Source organism: Gossypium arboreum, chromosome 13 (genome assembly GCF_025698485.1).
Source record: "Gossypium arboreum isolate Shixiya-1 chromosome 13, ASM2569848v2, whole genome shotgun sequence".
NCBI classification, from domain to species: Eukaryota; Viridiplantae; Streptophyta; class Magnoliopsida; order Malvales; family Malvaceae; genus Gossypium; species Gossypium arboreum.
The window spans coordinates 124,882,282-124,904,653 of record NC_069082.1 but is presented as its reverse complement, the minus strand read 5'-3'; the positions used below and the strand labels follow the sequence as shown (position 1 = coordinate 124,904,653).

The 22,372-nt window shown below is 29.4% G+C and overlaps 3 protein-coding genes across 3 annotated transcripts; all 3 read left to right on the top strand.

Moving 5' to 3' along the window:
• The first annotated feature begins 602 nt into the window (after positions 1-602).
• LOC108462458 (E3 ubiquitin-protein ligase ATL42-like) lies at positions 603-1,767 on the top strand. The gene has a single exon (XM_017762403.2). The coding sequence runs from the start codon at positions 655-657 to the stop codon at positions 1,765-1,767; it is 1,113 nt and encodes a 370-aa protein (XP_017617892.1). The 5' UTR covers positions 603-654.
• A 3,017-nt stretch (positions 1,768-4,784) lies between these two features.
• On the top strand, positions 4,785-7,448 carry LOC108461990 (polyprotein of EF-Ts, chloroplastic-like). Its single transcript, XM_017762002.2, has 2 exons — positions 4,785-4,961; positions 5,745-7,448. The coding sequence occupies exon 2, from the start codon at positions 5,803-5,805 to the stop codon at positions 7,327-7,329; it is 1,527 nt and encodes a 508-aa protein (XP_017617491.1). The 5' UTR covers positions 4,785-4,961; positions 5,745-5,802; the 3' UTR covers positions 7,330-7,448.
• Positions 7,449-14,608: 7,160 nt separating this feature from the next.
• Positions 14,609-19,398, top strand: LOC108463991 (hexokinase-1-like). Its single transcript, XM_017764035.2, has 9 exons — positions 14,609-15,136; positions 16,183-16,333; positions 16,422-16,604; positions 17,067-17,141; positions 17,256-17,411; positions 17,497-17,595; positions 17,682-17,812; positions 18,498-18,579; positions 18,687-19,398. Exons 1-9 carry the CDS (start codon positions 14,865-14,867, stop codon positions 19,032-19,034), a joined length of 1,497 nt encoding a protein of 498 aa, XP_017619524.1. The 5' UTR covers positions 14,609-14,864; the 3' UTR covers positions 19,035-19,398.
• The last annotated feature ends 2,974 nt before the right edge of the window (positions 19,399-22,372 follow it).

Genomic DNA, 22,372 nt, shown 5'->3' with positions numbered 1-22,372 from the left:
GGCTCAAATTAAAATTTAATTTTTACGATAATAAAAATATAATTTCACCATTTGAATAACTTATACATTTATAATTTTAAAAGATTAAATCAAAATTTTATTATTTTAGATAACTAAAGTGTAATCTTATCTTTACTAAATTAAAGTTTTAAAAATTAAAAAATTCATTTTAGGAGTAGCCGAGTCACTGCCAAATGCCAGCTCCTGACTATGCGCTGATAGTGCTCTTTAATTATTTTTTAAAGAATTTTGTAATTACTTTTTCTAAATATATATTTTAAAGGTTTAATTATGAAATTCTCTCTTTATTTTATAAATAAATATTGAAAAAATATATAAATTTGAATCATTAATTCTTTCATACACTTAAAAATAATTGAATTGATAATTTGTATTAATTATTTACTTATGAATTTGATATACTAATTTCGATGACAGGTTTAATAGAATTTTGAATAAAAATAATGATAAATTAAATATAAATGGATTAACTTTTAATTTTCTTAAAATAAAAGGTACGAAATTTAAAATTATACCACGTCTATCCCACCCGTGTGCTATAAAATGTAATCAATCCGAAATGAATACAAAAATTTGCATCTGAAAACGGCAGTGGAGAAGCAATAAATTTTTTGAAAATTTTTTGAGCTTCCAATGAATCGATTAAACTTAACCAGTTCATTATTTCTTCTTTTCGTTCTTTTAGTCGGCGATGTAGAATCTACCTCCAACAGCCACGGTGATGCAAGTTCCGATGATGCTGTCTCTAATTTCCAGCCAAGCCTCGCCATTGTCATCGGCATTCTCTGTGCCATGTTCGCTTTAACTCTCTCCCTAGTTGCCTGTACAAAATTCTGCCACCGTGGAACCACCGTCGACAGCGGTGATAATCTCCCTACAGCTCTCCGTCGAACAAAATCTGGGTTCTCCGGGATCGACAAGAAAATCATAGAATCACTCCCTTTCTTCAAATTCTCATCGATCAAAGGATCGAAACAAGGACTCGAATGTTCGGTTTGCCTCTCGAAATTCGAAGATACCGAGGTTTTAAGATTGTTGCCGCAATGCAAACACGCATTTCACGTCGAATGTATAGACGAATGGCTTGAAAAACACTCGAGCTGCCCGCTTTGTCGCCAGAAAATCAACGCCGACGATCCGACAATCTTAACGTACTCCAACAGCTTCCGGTTCTTAAGAAACGGCTCGAACTCAAACATGGAGCTCAAAGAAGATGGCGGGTCATCAAGATTTGAAACCAGAACAGCGGACATGGCCACCGACAACGACGATGATTGGAGGGTGTTTCATAAACTCAACGTGGTTTTCAAGAACCGGTGGAGCAATTTAAGTTCTTCAGACATTGTTTTGTTGAACTCCGAAATGATTAACGATATGTCGAACGACATGATCGAAAACGAGAAAAAAATGAAGATTATTGAGGATGTAAAGATCAAAATCAGTTCGATCAATGAAACCAATACAGTTTCAGGTCCTGTTGTTGCTTCGACATCATCATCAAGGATTGTTAATGAAGGTGAAAGAAGATCAATGTCGGACATTACTGTTTTATCGAGATTTCGAGATGTGATTACGAGGAACAGAACATGTGAGCCGCCGCCACCGTCGCGGTCTTCGTCGTTATCGGAGAATTTTACGAACGAGGAAACAATAAGGCGACAATGGTGGTCGATTGCTAGGAGAACAATTCAATGGTTTTCTAACAGAGAAATAAGGTCTCAAAAATCTCGAATTCAGCCAATTTAATTTCTTTTTCTTTTTCTTGGTAATTAGTGCACTTTATGTAAATTTTTTCATTATTTTTGAAATTCTTATGTAATAGTCAAATTCTTGAGAGTATTATTATATATAATAAATTCAGAGAAAATTATTAATATGAGATTCGGATTTGAGTTTTCAAAGAACGAGTTATTCTTAAATTGCATTATTAATATGAGATTGATGGTCTGAGTTTTTGTTAACCATATAGATTATACGTGTTTAAACTCTATAATCTCTTTTCCCAATATTTTATATTGACAAGAATTTCTTCTTATTATATAAACTCGTATTAGGGATTGGATCAAGTGGCAAGTAAGGGACCTCAATGCTCGTTTCACATTGGATAAATAAGTAGAAAAAGCTTTGTCTATTGTTTAGGATCTAACCCAATTTGATTTCAAATTTAACTAGAGTTGAATATAATTATATTTATTTTTATTGAAATAACTTCAATATAATTATAGTAAGGTCTCAAACTGGACCTAATCATAGGCCGAGCCATTCACTTAGGTCTGAAGATTGATGGAGGGTTTGTACAAAAATATAAGCTCTAAAAATAGGTTTGAACAAAAAATAAGACTTATTTTCTAAACGGATCAAGTCTTGGATAAGTTTTTTGGCCTAAGCCTAGCTCGAATGTGCCTAAATTTTATTTTTCTGCTGTTGTTTTCTTGCCATTTTGCTATTGCATTGTTATTGTTTGAATATTGTATAACTCTTATTTTATTGTAAATTTTGTTACTATTTTAGAGTCATTTGCTTACTAAATTGCAACTATCTTAGTCTTATTTAAATATAATTTTTAATATATTTTCAATTTGTTGGGAAATATTTATTTTAATCTATTTAATGTATTATATTTTTAAAATTTGATTTATATATATATAAAAATTTAATACGAACAGGCCGGGTCAATCTCAGATTTAACATTTTTATCTAGGCCGAACTTAAGTAAAAATTTAAGTTTATTTTTTAGATTGAACAGAGACCTAAAACACGAGACTGAAATTTTACATCAATTCAATCCAAAATTTATCTTAATCCCCAAAAAATTATAATTGTTTAAATTCCAACTAATTTATTTAAATTGATTTAATAATTCCAATAACTTGAATTATTTAATTTAAAAGTTGAAGTTTAATTTATTATTAGGAATTGAATTAGATTTTGATCATTCCCAAGCCCAACTGCTGCACACACGGACAATAAAAATGGAAAAGAAGAGGGAGAAACGTTACAGATACAGACAGTCACTGACAGGGGACATTTTCTTTGTTTAACATCACAGACCCAAAGTTTAATGGAGACAAGGAACTGGTTTTATGTTTTTATTTCTTGAGAAACATAAACAATTATATTATTATTATTATTATTATTATTATTATTTCACTATTTAACTTCTAAATTATAGTTGTGTTTTTTATCTTGATAATTAGTTTTAGGGTAAACTTCAAAAATAGTCATTTATATTTGTCCGAGATTAGATTTTAGCTATTTATGTTTGAAATGTTACGTTTTAGCCACTTACGTTATCTTTTTGTTACAAAGTGATCACTTTAACGTTAAACTCTATTATCTCCGTAGCGGCAGTTCTATGTGACAATTCAAATAAGTTTTAAATGATAACTTAAATGTTCAATTCTTGAGATGAAAATAGGTTTTTAATTAAATAAATTTAATTTGAACTGTCGCGTAGGACTATTGTTAGGCAGGTAACGGAGCTTAATTGTAGAGTGACCATTTCGTAACAAAACGATAACGTAAGTGACTAAAACATAATATTTCAAACTTAAGTGACTAAAATATAATATGAGGCAAATAAAATTGACTATTTTTACAATTTACCCTTAATTTTTTTGTTTTAATTATAATTTTCTTCCAAATTTATCCAAAAATAGTTACCAACGGAAAATCACACGTCACATTATCAAAATCAAGCCAAGTGCCATTGAACATCCTCGGAATGCTGCCGGAAATGGGACAAAAAACAACAGTTTCCGGTGACGGAAAGGAGTGGTGATATTATACAAAGGCCTCTAATAATATTGTCATAAAATTATTTTTTAAATGAATGGTTTGATTTTACAGTTTTCATTTACTTTTGGAATAACTGCAACGTCAATGGCTTTCTTCTTTTTTTTTCTTTTTTTTTTTAAATAAAAAAATTAATTACACCAATAACTTAATCGATTTAAACATTAAAAGGAGTGGATTTAAATTTTTAATAATTTCACAATTAAATTATAACACATTTAATGAGTGAAATTAATTAAATTGATCATTTAAATAATAATATAAATGAGTTATCGATGACTTTTCAATTGAGTTAAGATTTAGTTGATGGTAGGCACGAATCGAAATTTTTTAGAGAACGGAATTAAAATATATATTTTTACGATGATAAAATGTAATTTTACTATTTTAATAAACTATATTTTAAATTTTTAAAAGGATTAAATCAATTTTTATCATTTGCGGGCCAAAATATAAATTTACCATTATAAATCTAAAATTTTATAAATTATAAAAGGCTCTAAATAAAAAATTTCTATTTTAGAGGGGCAGGCCCTGCTAGCCCTTGTTAGCACCTGGTTGATAGGTAACACCAACTCAGTCAACCATTTAAATAATAGTAAATATGCATACATTAGACTTAAAATTTTACATAAAATAAGAGGATTAGACAACATTTAGTCTTAAAATACGACAATAATTTTTATATATGTGATGATGTGACACTTTAAAATTGTACCTCATCAGCGTTTAAACTTTCTTTAGATTGCCATATTATCTCATGGACCAAAACTGATAAAAAAATTTCAACTATTAGAACTAATGTGAAAAAAACTCAGAGACTAAATTGAAAAAATTACCAAGTTTAAGGACTAAATTTTATTTTAACCCTAAAATAAATTTTTCAGCCAACCAAAAACTAAAGGCTGAGAAACAAACTTGCACAAGAGTCGAGCCAAGCCGAGCCCATAATCATATTGTTGTTCTGTTTTTCTTTTTCCTATCCATTAATGGAAAAAATAGATAAGGATTTAAAGGCTAAAGCCCAACCTTTCCATTTCTGATGAATAGCAAGCAGTAGGCTTTTCTCTTGTACTCATTTTCATTTAGTTCACTTCTGAAAAATTTCCCCAGAAAGCTTTATCTCTTTAAAAAAAAAAAAAAAGGTACAATTTTTGCTTGTAATATGACAATGGCTCATTGATTTTTGAAGTTTCTATATGTTCTTCATCGACTTTCTAATTTTGGGTTGTTCATATTTTCTCATGTTGTTGCTTCTCTTTGACTGAAACCATGAATTTTTTTATTGTATTTTTGGCAATGAATTTCTTGTTCTTGTTTATTGAATTGGAAGTGAAATGTTGGGTCTTGGTGTTTTTCTAAGTGAAAATCCTACCACTGTAGCAGTGAACAATGTGATGAAAATAACCCGATTATCGAACTCAAAATTTAACTCAATTGGTTCATGCAGCTACCTTGAGATGGATTTTGATAAGAACCCTTTTATGTTAAGCACCATTTGGTTAATTTTCACCTTTTAAGTGTTACATTGGTTCATTATGCACTTTAGTTGAAGCACCCTTATCCGCTACTCATGTCCGACTTATATTCGGATATGATACGAGAGTAGAACAGTCCAAGGTTTCGAGCTCGAGTAATGCAGGCTAGAATAACTAGACCAATGATGCTATTTATATGTTGTGGTTCTAAAGTCCAAACTGTTATACACTTGCAACCTACTATACCTTGAGTTGGAACATGAAATTTTGATTTGCATAACAAATTTAATCACCATATTTATGCCTGTGATTGTAATTTTCTGTTTGCTGGGGTATTAGTCGAAGATATTAACCGTATTGGTTTCGGTATGTTGGTGCTCGTATATCGTGTGCCGTATTGAAAACTTTGGAAATTTATGTGTCTTGAGTGCATTGTTCATGTTCTTGCAGGTGAAGATACAGATGCAGCACTTATTTTAGTGCAGATTGTACTTCGATTTTCGCCACTATGACTCCTGTGATCCTGTGTTCTATTAGCAATGCTACACTTATTCTCGGTGCTGCCTGTTCGGTAAGGAAGAACACTAGTTTAACGAGATGCAGTTCCTCAAGGAGACACACAAGATATGCTCTACCCTCACATAGTTTTATCCTACCTTTGTCAACCAGCGTTACATCATTTCCGCAATACAGAACAGGGTATTCTTTGAATGGAAAACCAGGAACCTGTATATCTGCAACTGGGACTGATGTACCAGTGGAGCAATCTGATTCTCCCGTAGATGCAGTTGAAACAAGTAGTGAAAAATCAGATTCTAATGATGCACCAATACAGTCCAAACGAACGAGATCTGTAAGGAAAAGTGAGATGCCGCCTGTTAAGGACGAGGAGCTTATTCCTGGTGCAATGTTTACCGGGAAAGTAAGATCAATCCAACCATTTGGTGCTTTTGTTGATTTCGGGGCTTTCACGGATGGACTGGTGCATGTTTCTAGGCTAAGCGATAGCTTTGTTAAGGATGTTGCGAGTGTTGTTTCAGTTGGACAAGAGGTAAAGGTGAGGTTAGTTGAAGTAAACACCGAGAGTGGGAGGATATCGCTTTTGCGTGAAAATGATGATGCTAGTAAACGGCAGCCACAAAAAGACGGTCCTTCCGGGACTGACAGGGCCAGGCCAGCTAGGAAGAATGCTTCAAGGCCTGGCCAGAAAAAGGAGCCGATGAGAAGCTCGAAATTTGTCAAGGGACAAGACCTTGGCGGAACGGTTAAGAATTTAACTCGGTCAGGTGCTTTCATATCACTTCCCGAGGGGGAAGAAGGATTCTTGCCTACATCGGAAGAATCCGATGATGGAATTATGAGCATGATGGGAGGGCCATCATTGCAGGTTGGCCAAGAAGTCAAAGTCCGTGTGTTGCGCATCACACGGGGACAAGTAACCTTGACGATGAAGAAAGAAGAGGACAATGATAACTTGGACTCGCAGCTCAGCCAAGGTGTGGTGTACACTGCAACGAATCCCTTCATGCTAGCTTTCCATAATAACAAGGAGATTGCTGCGTTTTTGGATCAGAGAGAAAAGCCGGAGAAAATTGAGGTTCAAACGGTCGCTGGTGCTACTGCAGCAGGTGAACTGGTTGAAAAGGAAACGGATACAGTTGCCAATATCGCAAACAAGGAGGAAACCATAGATAAGGAAACAGAGGAGAGTTCTGAAGTTTCATCTCCTGATAGTAGCGCAGAAGTTCCACTAGTAGATGTGGTGGAAAGCGATGAAACTTTGGGATCATCCGGAGAAATAGTCGATCAAGTTACGACTTCAGAAAGTTCAGTTGTTGGTGAAGATTCCGATGCAAAGGATGAAGTACAAGTAGAAACACTCGTGACGGAGGATAAAATCCCATCTGCCACATCAGTTCAAGATGATGAAGTTGGAGCTATTCCCAAGGAAAATGGAAGTGTTGGCAGCACGTATGTACAACCCGATGTTCCTGATTTGAAGGATGTCGTAGGTAGATATCCACGACACTGCTAGCAAACTAATATTAGGAAAATTTCATTCAGCATGTTCGTAACACTGCACCAAAATGATGACAGGAAACTGAACATCTGTGATTCTGCATATAATAAACAAAGGCATTAATATTATCTAAATACATAGATACATACATACATGCCTGCATACATGCATTCATGCAATATGTTCATGACTCTGCACCCATATGATGATTGGAAACTAAATGTCTGTGATTCTGCATATAATATGCATACAATAAGCAAAGGCATTACTATTATCCAAATACATTGATACATACAAACGTGCGTGCGTGCGTGCATATTACATACATACATTCTTTATGTTCATGACTCTGAAGCAAAATGATGATTGGAAGCATGAGACCGGGGAGAAAATGTAAGCTTAAGAATGAACTTCCAATGATATGAATGTGAAGTATTTTTGAGTAATGGAGGTGATTGAGAACTAATTTTGAACTTAGAGAAAAATAAATTTGATTCTTTATTTGATTAAACAACTTCTGATTTTGTATGATTTTAGCAGTTTATCCATTTCCAGTTTATTTTGCAACATTAAAATACTGAACAAATCTAAATAAAAATATTAATAAAACTTAATATTCATTATTCAAAAATTAATAAAAATATTTAAAATATATTTTATATTAATATTCATGTATTTTATAATTAAATTTAAATCTAAAATAGCTTATTATCATTAAAATTGAATTTAAACCCGTCCATGTTGGATTGGCCCAAGACATAAAATCTTTGTCCAATTCGATGGTTTGTTTGTTTTTCATTTTCAAGCCATTTATAATAATTTAGTTTGCTTCAATTTTAGATTTTTTAAATATTGATTTTGGTTTCTTTCGGCTTTATTTTAACAAAATGACTTTATTTTATGATTTTTAAACATTATTTTATAAAGCTCCAAAAATATTTCTAAAAATTAATAATTTTAAGTAAATAAAAATAATCAATAACTTTATATAATATTTTCTGAAACATATTTTTTATATTTTTAAATATAAATTATTTATTTTACAACATAAAATTGGAATCAATTCTAAATTAAATAAAAATAAATTTTAGTTATGTTCGAATAATCATGATTTTTTACTTTTTATTTCAAAAATCATCCAAATATCATTATTCAAATCAACATCAATTTCTCAATTTTTTTTCTTAGGCCTACTCTCCTAAAATATTGAAGAGAGGAAAAATAACCACCATGCTATCAAACTTAGTCTAAAGAAGATATGTTCAAGGGTCGCGCTATCCACCTAAGCTCGAAAACTCGTTTAAAATTTGGGAGGTTGATTGCTAAAATAGAGGATAGTTGCTCAAAGTACCTTTAAGGGCTAAAAAGTTCATCATTCTTCATCATTGAAAGGATATTTATAAGAGAGGTTATCTTGTCCACTAGCGTGACATGACAAATTGTTATCAAAGAAGTTGCCATCATGCAATATGTGAAGAGTATGTACTATAAGCGCAATCTATTATGCATTTGATAGGTGCAAAGTTGTTATACTCAAATAGGTCTATTGTTTTGAAAGTATATTCACACTTAAAAAATAAAGTGGCATTCTCGGAGAAAGGAGAGGATTAATGTTCTTTTAATTATGACGAATAATTTGACATGATATCTCATCAAGCAGAGCCAATAAGAGAGTCAACTTTGTTTATGCTCCTAACATGTGCTCAAGTGGAATAGAAATATAACAAATATCTATTATTATCATTATACTAGTGATTAGTCAACCAACGAAATAGAATTTTTTAATATAATATATAATAATTATATTGATAAATTCAAATTTAAATTATTAAAATATTAATTATACAAAAAATTATAAAAAATTTAAATTTTAAACAATAGAAATGATTTTTTTATAGATTTATTATTTCGTGATTTTAATGGTTTGGTCGTTGGTCGTATCTTTAGATAATATTGGTTGACGATGAAGCCCTTAAACCAAACTAAAACCTAATTTATACATAAACTCTTTTATTATAAAATAATTGGAATAATGTAGATGCGATTAAATTCTATAAAAGTCTCTATTTTATATGAGATTTTAGTATAATATAATATTTTTAGTTATTTTAATTTGTACTCATTTAAAAAAATTTAATAATCTCATTATAGGTAGGGCGAATTAGAAAAATTTTTAGGGTCAAAATTATAATTTTACGATGATAAAAATATAATTTTACATTTTAATAGTCTATATATTTATAATTTTAAAAGATTAAATCAAATTTTTATATTTTTAAAGGAGGTCAAAGTGTAATTTTATTTATACTAATTTAAAATTTTAAAAACTTTAAAGAGCCTAAATGGAAAATTTCCATTTAACAATGTTTTGGAATGTCTAAAACTATCTATAGTCTCTCCCCAACCCATAAATAAGGGGATAACACGTTTTAACGCACTCGAACCCACGTTCTCCTGTATTAACAACAATACCTACAATATTCATTCAATAAAAAATATCAAAATATACATATAATACACCACATCTTTTCCTATTTTTGGTTAGGGTGTTTTTTTAAAAAAAAACCATTGATAATGAGTTTTGTCTGGTTTATTCTTGTGATAATTTTGATTAATAATAAATTTTTTCAAAAAAAACTAAATCTCCAAATTTTTATATATTTTAAATTTCTATATTATGGTCTTTTGTAGAAAAAAATTCTTACTTAATGGAACACAAGATATTAAGTAGTATAATCTGCTATTAAATCTGAATAAACGCATTGTTTGCGAGTCATCATTAGTATACTCTCAAAATTATTTCTTAACTTTGAAAGGAGTTTAAGAACATGTTTCGATACTTAAAATTAAAAAAATCATAATTATTGAAGAGTTTTGTGTGTCAACATATTCGAACTCGTGACTTCTAGGATATAGAAATTATGTGAGCAAATAACACACCATACGAACTAGTCTATGTAGGCATAGAGATATCTTTGAACTCTTTTTAAAATCGAAATGCAAAAGTTTGAGAATGTGTGGTTCATGACATGCAAACAAAACAATATATTCATGTTATCAATTCAATAATCTATTATTATTAAATAATAATTTAAACTAAATTAATCTAATTTCTTGACACCCTTATTTAAAATTTCACCCATAAATAAATTTAAAAGCTAGATCCGATCATGAGTTGGGCCATCTATCTAGACTTGAAGGTCTGTTTGAAAAATAGGAGGATTTGGACAAAAATATAGGCCCGAAAAATGAGTTTGAACAAAAAATAAAACTCGTTTTCTTAACGGGCCGAGCCTTTGATAAAATTTTTTTGTCTAGACTGTTTTGCTACTTTCATTTCGTTATTACTTCGCTACTATTTTATTGTTACTATTTATATATTTTATAACTATTGTTTTATTGTTAATTTCACTAGTATTTTAGAGGCATTTTATTACTAAGTTGTAACTATCTTAGTGTTATTTAAGTATAAAATTAAACATTTATTTTAATATTTTTAATGTTTCGATGTATTATATTTTAAAATTATTTTTATATGCAAATAATAATCTAAAAAAGTTAATATGAGCGGCCAAATTCAAGTTTAACATTTTTAATCTGTGTCGAGTTTGAACAGAATTTTAAGTCATTTTTTAAACTAAATCCGAATCTAAAATTTTACATTTACATAGACCAACCTAAGATCACGTATATTTGAAGCCATTGTACGCCTCTCTTGAACTACATTTTGTTTACTGTAATTAATGAAAAAAAAAACAGAATACATTTTCATTAATTAAATAGGATAAATAGTGAGCAGAAGCAAGCATCTAACGGTAAGTAAATCAAAGTATGATATATGTAATTGTCAATTAAAGCAAAGAATTAAATCTTATTTACGTCATCCAAAACACACGTGCCTTACATTACTTTCAAATTTGGTGACCTCATAAAATTAACCACCAACTTGCCAATAATAACATCAAAGCTTAGCTACCCAACCTGGTTTTAGATTTGATGGATTCTGAACTCTTAACTAATTAATAATTTATACATATAAAAATCGAAATATATTCGAATGAGGACTCGTGTATAATGAGATTTTAATTTAGAGTAATTAAAAAAATTATCTGTAATATTTACGCATGATAAAATTTAAATTTGAGCCATTGATTGATATTTGATGAAGATGGCAAAATTAAATATTAATTTATTTCCCCAATTTTATCTCAAAAATTAAAGATTTATTCGACTCAACTCAATCCGATACGTCACAAATATATATTTTCTATATTAAATGATAATAATTTCCTAAATATAATTATTTTAATGTAAATAATAATATAAATTTTATTATCATATATTTTAAATTAATATTGTATATAAAAACATATTTTGATAATTATTTCGAAACGGACAGTTTTTTTTTAATTTGATTTCATTGAATTCTAAAAAATAATCCTATCAAATCAGATCGAGTCAGAATCCGTCGGGTTTTAAATTTTTCATACCTAGTCATTGACTTTTTAACGTGACATATTGTCAAATATTGTTGGCTTAAAAACTAGAGACTTTCCTCGGTTTTAAATTTGTTACCAAGAGGCAAAAATGTAGACCGGTCATGTCTCGTTACTTGAAAACCGGAATGGCATGAATTATGAACTTCCTTCAAAACTTTATTTTCTTAAATGAAATTCAAATTTCAGAATTTTTAATTACAATTTGACACCAAGTGGATGATTTTTTTTGTGTGTTTTATTGTAAATATAGATAATTAATTTTTATTTAAATTATTTAATGAAATAAGTCAAATTTAATTTTGGGAAGAAAATGCTGGAAATAATTACTAAAAGTAATATTGAAATACATGGGGTTAATTTTTGTTATTAGTTATCATAATTTACAAAAAATACGACTTTAAATTGATTATTTTTGTGAATATAATTTTTAATCTTAAATTTTTACTTATCATTAAACGATAACAGATTAAATTTATTAAATTAAGTTATTTTCAAAATAAGATGTGGCAAGTATATTATCATATGCGTTATGTCATATCAACTTATTATTTTATATATTACTTACTAAAAATTCAATTAATAAATTAGCAACTGTCATTAGCGTCAAGACTAAAATTTTAAAATTCAAAAGTATAAGGACTTACAATAATCCAATTGAAGAAGATTGATTAAATCTACGACTGTACACATAGTTCAAGATTAAAAATATAATTTAACTAAACGAATTTAACAACTATTGCTTGTGTTTTAACTAAAATTTCTAAATTTAAAAAATATATGAACTAAATTTGATCAAATTAATTACGATTACTCTCTTTAAAATTGAAATTGACATATTTTATTAAACAATCTTACTTTTATTGTGGAGTATGCCAAGCATTTCAGCATAAACAATGTGTGACGTTGCAACGAGGAGGAGCTCTTCGTCCAGACGACGCGACCATGCTTCATCACAACGAGAAGAAAGCCACGTTGCAACGTGGCAATGTGTTCCTCAATTTTCTCTGCTTTACTTCTTTTTGTTAAATATTGTTTTAGTTTCCCACTTAAACATTGATTATTGTAAATTATTTTAATATTATTTTACTTACGAATTTAGACTATAAATAGGCCTTCTACAACTCTAGAAAGAATAACCTATAACACGTTTAAGTATTAGCTTTTATAAGCTTTCAAGAAATTTTGTGTTTACATTTTAAGTATTTTTACTTATGAATTTCGAGGTTTAATTTTTTATCTCCATCTTTGTACTCTTCATTTTTGTTCATTTAGTGAAATTATCTTTACCCGTGTTTTTTATCTTTTTCGGAGGAGTTTTTCCACGAAAAAAATTGTGTTCGAGTTTTTTAATTTTCCATTATTTTTCTTGTTCGTTGCATGCTCGAGTTTATCCTAACTTTTATTCTATTAGATTAAAGAAAACATTGTATTTACTACCTTTAAAAAATATTGTATTAAATATATATTTTTTGAATAATCTCATCTCATTATAGGTTCTGATCATATATGCTCTTTTTGATATAATGTCTAGAACTAACCATAGCCCCACCCAACCCATAAATAGGAGGATAATACTTTTTAGCACACTCGAACCTACGTTCTCTTACATCGACAACTATACCTATACAAATTGAATTAAAACTCAATCCACTATTAAATTTATATTTTTACATTCACATATTTAAAGAAAAATCCACCGAAAACTATATATAAATCGGAATGGATAATTTTAAGTACCAAGAGGTCGGATAATAATTTAGTTAACGTCAATTTCATGAAAAAAACTTTTATAATAATGCAAATTGTCCTATTATGTTTTTGTATTTATTAGTATTGTAATTTTATATTATGTTTATTCCATTTAGAAAATCATATATTGTTTAGAATTGTTTTTTGGCATAAATATTAATTTTATACATAAATTTTAGTTTAATATGTTATTTGATATATTAATTTTAATTTTAAAGAAACAAATAAATATATTTATTTTATATTAGATTAATATAATTATTTATGTATATAATATATCAATATAAAATTATATTAATTAAAAATATTGTTAATATTTTATAAAACTTAAATTAAATCAAAATTTTATATATTAATTTACGTGACTTATATTTTAAAATACATGATGATTTGATAGATAGTATTTGATTTTTTTTATAATTTAATAAATATCATACTTTTTCTCTTTTTGTCTTACATAATTGTAAAAGATTATGCTATTTAAAAAAAATTTAAAATATATGTGTCACATCATTATAATTATTTAGATAAAATTAACGAAAAATATTTGGCTTTAAGAATAAAAACACATATTTCAAAATATAAAAAATAAAAAAGAATTATAGTAAAAAAACTAAATGCATAAAAAACATAGTACAAAGTACAAACGTATTATATAAAATTTGATAAAGTTAAAACCCAAAATGTCACCCGTGAATGTAATATGAAATAAAAATATTTTTTGAAAAATGAAATAAAAATAATTAATGTCTACGAGAAAATAAGAATGCAACTATAATAAAACTTGTATAATATAAATTATTAAATTATATGTATAATAGTATTAATTTATTAATTTATTAAATGTTTTAAATATAATTATAAAACGAGAAAAATATGTAGATATATTGAAAAAAGATGCCAAGAATGGGGAGATTCTGCACGTGCAAATCAGCCGAAACCGAACAGCTGTCTTACCTTAGAACTCCCAGAAGTAAAGGGTCATTATCGTAATTTTAATCAGATATAATGTCCATTTTCCCAATTTCTCACATTTAAATATCTTCTTTCATTCTTACATCCGCCTCCAAGGTCGAGACAAGATTTATTTATTTTTCTCTCAAATAATAACATAATTAATTTTATTTATAATTATCAAAAAATAAATAAAAATCTCTCTCTTTGCTTTTCTCAAGAAAGCTGCTGCTTTATTGCTGAAGTTGAACGCTATATATAAAAATTCAAAAAAAACCATTTGGTTGTTTGTTTTCTTTAAAGTTTTCTTTTGATTTCGTGTTTTGCGGATTTATAGTCGTTGTTGCGATGGGGAAAGTAGCGGTGGGTGCGGCGGTGGGTTGTGCGGTGGCCGTGTGTGCCGCGGCGGCGTTGGTGGTACATCACCGGATGAAGAGTTCTGGGAAGTGGGCCCAGGCTCAATCTATACTGAAAGATTTCGAGGAAAAGTGCGGCACGCCGATTTCGAAGCTGAAACAGGTGGCGGATGCTATGACCGTCGAGATGCACGCCGGGCTCGCATCGGAAGGCGGAAGCAAGCTCAAAATGATAATCAGCTACGTCGATAATCTCCCCACTGGGTAAATCAACTAATCAACTCAATGAACTAACCAAGTTTTTCCCGCAATACAAAATTTAGCTTCCAATACTTTCGGAATGGTCTTTTTTCCCTTTTAAATGTTTCGATCGATTGCTTAAATGTAGTCCGTTGATTCAAAAATGTAGAAGAGTTTGATTCGACTAAATTAGGATTAGGAAGCTTAGAGATTACTGGGTTTTTTTAGTGTTTTAATTAAGTTGGTTCGGATCGACATTTTGGATTCCACTTATGAATTTTAGGAATTTCATGTATCAGATCTGATTCGAAATTTTGCATAATATTTTATATTACATTAGATTTTACAAAATTAATTCAAATATATGATATAAAATTTTACAAAATTAAGAAATTGTAATTAAAATCTATAAGAATATTTATAAAATTAAAATGTATGTTATGAATTCTTATAAATTAAGAAATTATAATTTAAAATAAACAAAAATAGTTATGAAAGTTTTTTTTTTCCTTAGCATCATCACTTACCTAACTTTTCAATCTTATGAACTTTATGCTTTATTGATTCTTATTTACCTTATCCACCTTTTGCTTTCATTTCATAAATAATTTATGTTCTAATATGTTGCTTACTATCTAAACCTTAGCTACTTCTTTTTGGCTTTTTGAGTATATTTTTTTCGAGTAATGGATACGGGTATTTGCTTGGAAGGGGTATATTCAATTATTTTTAGAAAAGTATTTTTCATGTATTTAGAGGGCATTTGGATGTCAATTCCTCGTACCCGTATCCAAAAATGAAGAGTCGAATAACATAGATTATTGTTCATTGTTTATAAATGCTTTAAGAAAATTTCTCTTGCCAATGCTTCATTATATGTTGACTTTGTCTTATCATAAGTTGGATATGGCATGTGGGAAGCTAGTCTTCAATTGTGAAAGAATTCGTTTCAAGAGAATGATCAGTAAATTCGGATCCGGCTTGCCAATGATTCAAGTTCTCTAAATTCTTGCATTGGTAGCAAGCTTAACTAAGCATATTTCTTGTATTTTTCATCTTTAACTTTCCAGTGATGAGAAAGGGCTGTTTTATGCGCTTGACCTCGGTGGCACCAATTTCCGTGTGCTACGTGTACACTTGGGTGGTAAAGAACACCGTGTCGTTAAGCAGGAATTCGAGGAAGTTTCGATCCCTCCTCATTTGATGACCGGATCTTCTGACGTGAGACCCTTATCCATCCGGATTATTGATTTTAATCCGGCCTATATTTCTTCTTTTCTCTGAATTTGTCTCTATGATGTGATTGCAGGCATTATTTGATTATATTGCTGAAGCTCTTGCAAAATTTGTTGCTACAGAAAGTGAAGGTTTACATTTTTCACCCGATAGACAAAGGGAGCTGGGGTTTACATTCTCATTTCCTGTTCGGCAAACATCCATATCGTCTGGGACTCTTATAAAATGGACAAAGGGCTTCTTGATTGAAGATGCAGTTAATCCTAGTAACCTTTACTCCTATTTTGCAGTCTGAAATAGTAGTTTGTTATGTGTTCATGTTTGGGGGATGTTAGGATTTCATCGTGATGTCATTATTCTAATTTTTTCTTTGTAATGTTGAAAGCATGCGGACTTTGGTTTTCCACTTTTCCCCGTCCCAGGAGTCTTAATATTTTGTGCATATGGGCTATGTTTAGACCATAGAACTAAGATATGTTCATGATGTGTTCAGGTAAGTCCATTAGAACCTGGCCTGGCACGTACATCTCGATTAAATTTATAGACATTTAACTTTTTTATGAACAATCTGATCGAGGACAAGTTCTTCTTATAGATGTTCCAGAACGCATACAAGTGATATTCGGTTATTGATATTGCAATGACTTTCTTCTATATGTTATAACTTTTGGAGTTTGCATCATACAATCTTAGTGTTTCTCCTCGCTGGCACGTGTAGGTTGGTCAAGATGTTGTTGGAGAATTGACTAAAGCCATGGAAAGGATTTTTCTTGACATGCGTGTGACAGCTTTGGTGAGTCTAATTTGTTTCTACCGTTGGGTGTAGTAGTCCGTTGCTTTTCTCGTTTTTTTCCTGCTTGGCTAATGTTTTTAGTTCGTATTCCAAATTCTTTTGTGGATTTTGTAGGTCAATGACACAATTGGCACATTGGCTGGTGGAAGATATAACAACCCCGATGTTGTTGCTGCTGTGATATTGGGTACAGGCACCAATGCAGCTTATGTAGAGCGTGCTCATGCAATTCCCAAATGGCACGGTCTTCTACCTAAGTCTGGGGACATGGTAAGCAATGTTCTATGCTTCTGTTAATTGGCAACCAAACCATTACTATATGTTGAGTTCTGAAACCTTTTCCTCATTTTTTCAGGTTATCAACATGGAGTGGGGTAACTTCCGGTCTTCTCACCTTCCAATATCAGAATATGACCAAGCACTGGATACTGAGAGCTTAAACCCCGGAGAACAGGTCACTTTCTTCAGCCCCGAGTTTCTAGTTCCCACTTATTAATTTTTTAAACGATAGATGTTAACTCTATTAACTACTATTTCCAGATTTTCGAGAAATTGATTTCTGGTATGTATTTGGGAGAGGTTGTACGCAGAGTTCTGTACAAGATGGCCGACGAAGCTGCATTTTTTGGTGATACTATTCCGGAAAAACTGAAAATTCCTTTCATACTAAGGTATGTCTTTAATATGCTCCCCAGTTAAAATTCACTCGGTGTGCCATACTGTAGTGTAATTTTTCTCTGTATCTTATTTTGCAATGTGACTTAGATTTGTTTCACTGAAAATAGCTCCAGAATATGATTTTTAATTTTTTAAAAATCTTTTTACATGTTAAATTAAAATTTTGTTATTAATATTGTAATGTTTTTCTCGATTCAAGTTACTTTTTATTTAAAAATCACTTTACTTGCATGAAAGTTCTTTTCCCAAATTTGTCTTACCCCTTTCGACTAAAAAAATATATATATGTCTTGTTTCCAGTTGATCAAACTATTTTCCGTGAATTAGACATGGGAAAATGCGAAAAATATTTCCTGTAAGTAATTTCCTACAGATCACACCCACCTTGAATACATGAAGCTTACAATCTCTTCTCAAATGTGAGCCTTTGTACTTGGAAGGATAATAAGATGTGGATCCTTAACCCGACGCAATCTAAGTCTGATATAATCCGATTTGGTTAATGATTTGTTTGGTTACTGAATTTTAGGCAACTTATATGTATCGGACCATGTTACGTGTTTAAGCATGTTCATTCCCTAAGATAATTGTTTTTCCAACATGTAGTTCAGCAGTCTTTGATTTTTGGGTGTGATGAGAAATTGGAGATCGGTTAACATTTATCTGTTGATTCCGCAGAACTCCTCACATGTCCGCAATGCATCAGGACACAACTCCGGATCTCAAAATTGTGGCAAAAAAACTAAAGGATATCTTAGAGGTAGAATATGTTAGATATGTTTATTGTACAAATACGGGTTTTCCTATATATCACGCTTTTAATAGGTTTTTTCTCGTATTGTTATCTTTCCGTCGTTTTTATTTCAGATATCGAATACCTCCCTGAAAATGAGAAAAGTTATTGTTGAGCTATGCGACATTGTTGCAACTCGTGGTGCCCGACTATCGGCTGCGGGAATTGCCGGCATCCTCAAGAAAATCGGAAGAGACACATTGAAAGATGGTGAAAAGCAAAAGTCGGTTGTGTCTCTAGACGGTGGATTGTACGAACACTACACCAAATTCCGTACCTGCATGGAGAACACCCTCACCGAGTTGCTAGGAGAAGAAGTCTCCGAAAACATCATTATCGAACATTCCAACGATGGTTCCGGCATCGGGGCAGCCCTCCTAGCGGCTTCTCACTCACAATACATCGGAATTGACGAATCCTGAAGATCGTTGAACTTAAAAAGTAAAACATCGTAGATCGAAGAATCGAACTATTATGATTTTTGTATATTTTTCAGCCGTTGCGAACTAAGAGTTTGTGCTCGCAAATCGTTTTTAAGTTATGGTCAATCCGGAGTGTATAATCAGGTAATGGATCAAATGTAACGAGTGTCTGCTTGTAGCCGCCGGAAGCTTCATCGCTGCAACTTGTCACTTGGCTTGATCCGTTCATGGTGTTTGAGGATCAATTCCGTAACACCGATGTATAAGTACCCGTCGATGGTAGTTCGATAAGGGTATGTAAAACTCCGATTTCGAGTTGTTGATCTTTGCGCATCGAGAATAAAAGGTCATCTTACGGTTCAAATGCCTATTATTTTGTTTGAATTGTTTTGCAAAATTGGTTTTTCAAGTTAGAAAATTTTAATTTGCGGTTTTTAAAGTATAAAATTGTCATTTATATAAAATATAAAATGATTTTTATATGTTAAAATTCAGTTTTATAAATGATTTTATATTTTAATATTATATATAAATAAGTTATATTAATTATTTAAAAAGTATTTTCAAATTTATTTTTCATATATAGATGATATTAAGGATGAGTTAATATAGATTATTTATTAATTTATATTATAATTTAAGTTGAATATTTATCAACATTAAAATATTAACAACATTACATTGTGGTAATAATTATATTTTATATAAATAAATTATTATTTTATATAATATTTAAAATTACTTATATTTTTTCCTTCAAACTCATATTTATTTTATCACTTGAGTTATTTTTTCAATAAAAAAAGTTCCAAACTAATACTTTTTATAACACATTTTTGCAGTACGGGAGGAAATCAATTTTGAAAAATTGATTTTCTTTATCTTATTATCTTTCAATTGTGGATGGTATAAAATGTGATTTCACGTCATCCTATTAAAAAGGGATATAGATAATGTGAAATTACAATTTCATATAATATTTTTCATTATTTTCAGCCATCAATCATTTTATTAGTAAATCAGCATCTATCAAATCAACTCGACAGTTAATAAAGAAAAAAGCAAAAAACAATTTTCAGAAATATTTTTTGGGGTGAATATATAATTTGTTCCTTAAATTTGTTCAAAAGTACTTAATTGTTTTTTTACTTAATTAGTATCTGAATTTGTATTTCATCAACTAAGTTGATATCTCTACAGTAACACCGTTAATTTATGCATCTAACGGACCTAAATTAAAAATTAAAAATCTTTTAAAAAATATAAATTAATTTTAAAAAGCATAATTTTTTTAATAAATTTAGGTACCGACAATGTACTTTTTGGACAAATTTAGGTATCAACTAGGTACTTTTGGACAAATTCAGATACCAACTAAGTAAAAAAAGTTCAAGTAGCAACTAGATACTTTTGAATATGTTAAGAGTATACTACATATTAACTTTTTTAAATTTTAATGTAATACCAAATCAGCTCAAATCATTTTTTTTCAATTTTTAATTGAGTAAACTCACCATTAGTCACTAAACTATGGGTAAAATTTCATTTTGATCACTAAACTATTCAAAAGTTTTAATTTAAGTAATTGGGTTATTAAGTTTTTTTAAAGAAAAAGTTACACTAGCAAGCTCCAAACGGTGATTTGACAACCGGTATAGTGGATCAACACCCATCAACGAGTAGAAGGACATACCTTAGTTCCAAGTCGATCAGACAGTCAGTGTCAGAAACGAAAAAAAAAAGCTGTTTGAATTTTGATTCGTAGATTCATGACATCTAAAGTTATTTCATGAAAAAAACTGAATTGTGAAAGAGAAGGGGGAATAGAGCTTTCAATTGGTGATTGGTGCAAGCAGTATGAACAAAGAAAGCCATATATCATTGATTTTAATAGCTTAGTAACTTAAATAAAAACTTTTGAATAGTTTAATTATCAATTTCTTTTCTTTTTTTTTTAGTTAAAAGACTGGAACGAAAAATTACTTGTAATTTGATAACTAATGGTATAGTGTACCTTTTTAATTTTAGGGTTCTGGTTGAATCTTTTGCTTAGCCAATGTAATATTTAACGAAACGGACCAACTCAAGGCAAAATTAACAATAAATGTCAATTTCAAGAAAAAATTAGAGATATAGGTCGAAATTTTGATTATTTAGGGAATTATGTCATTTTTGTGAGGTTGACAAAAAAAGTGTAGGAAGAGTGCTTTTTGAAAAATACTTTCTACAAAAGTATTTTTATTACATATTAATTTTTTGGCTTAGACAGTAAAATGATAGTATTGTCATATTTGATTCTTAGATTTGATTCCTCATCTAATCATATTTTTATTTTTTATTTAATGTTATTTCAAACTTTTAAAAAATTTAATTAATAAATATATTGTTTTCAAGTTTTTTATTTTTAATTCATCTTTTTAATTAATAACTTTTTATTTACATAAATAAAATAATAAATATATAATTATATAATAAAAACATATATTATATATATCATTATGTTAAAAATATTTTTAATTAATAATTCCTTTAATTATTTAAAATAAATTAATAAATGTGTAATTATATAATGAAGATATATATTTTTATATTTACCATTATGTTAAATATATTTTATTTTTAGAAAATATAAATTAATTTTATTGTCAAATATTTATTCTTTCCACCTACATGGTGAGTATGGTGATTTATAATGTTATAAATTTAAATAATTATTTCAAACATCATTATTTTAGTAAATATAATTATTTCAAAAAATGCTTGAAACAACATGAAATGAAAAACCAAAACAAATGTACTTGAGATAGGAATCAAATTTGGGATTTAATGATAAAAATAGTAATACTTAATCATTTGACTAAAGAATCTAACATGTTAAAAAAATTATTTTTTCTAAAATCGCTTTTGTAAAAAATGATTTTCCCAAGACTTGATTTCGTCACATTTGCGAAAAACTAACCTATTTCTTTAAATAATCAATATTTCAATCTATATCCTTAATTTGTTAATGTAATCACCGTATACTTTTAATTTTACCAATTGAAACCCTAAATTTAAAAATTGAAAAATAATTGAATTGATTCGATTTCTAAATAACCGATTTTACTTTTTCATTTTTATTAACTTTTCAGCTGATTCACTATTGACCGATAAATAATTAATTGTTGAGAGATAATAAAATATGAAAATTCCTCTCTATTGGAATAATGTGTACTAATTTGATAATTAATCTAAAAGAAATATTATTATTTTTAAATTTTTATGTTTTTGGATAAATAAATCCTTTAAAATGAATTATTAATCCTAACATTTTAAGAAATTCTTTTATCGAGTACCAA

Bases quoted from the DNA above. Each gene is read 5' to 3' on its own strand.
- LOC108462458 (XM_017762403.2), top strand. From the start codon at position 655: ATGAATCGATTAAACTTAACCAGTTCATTATTTCTTCTTTTCGTTCTT.
- LOC108461990 (XM_017762002.2), top strand. From the start codon at position 5,803: ATGACTCCTGTGATCCTGTGTTCTATTAGCAATGCTACACTTATTCTC.
- LOC108463991 (XM_017764035.2), top strand. From the start codon at position 14,865: ATGGGGAAAGTAGCGGTGGGTGCGGCGGTGGGTTGTGCGGTGGCCGTG. The intron at 17,596-17,681 runs GTCACTTTCTTC...TACTATTTCCAG, and splicing joins GCTTAAACCCCGGAGAACAG to ATTTTCGAGAAATTGATTTC. The intron at 17,813-18,497 runs GTATGTCTTTAA...TTGATTCCGCAG, and splicing joins AAAATTCCTTTCATACTAAG to AACTCCTCACATGTCCGCAA.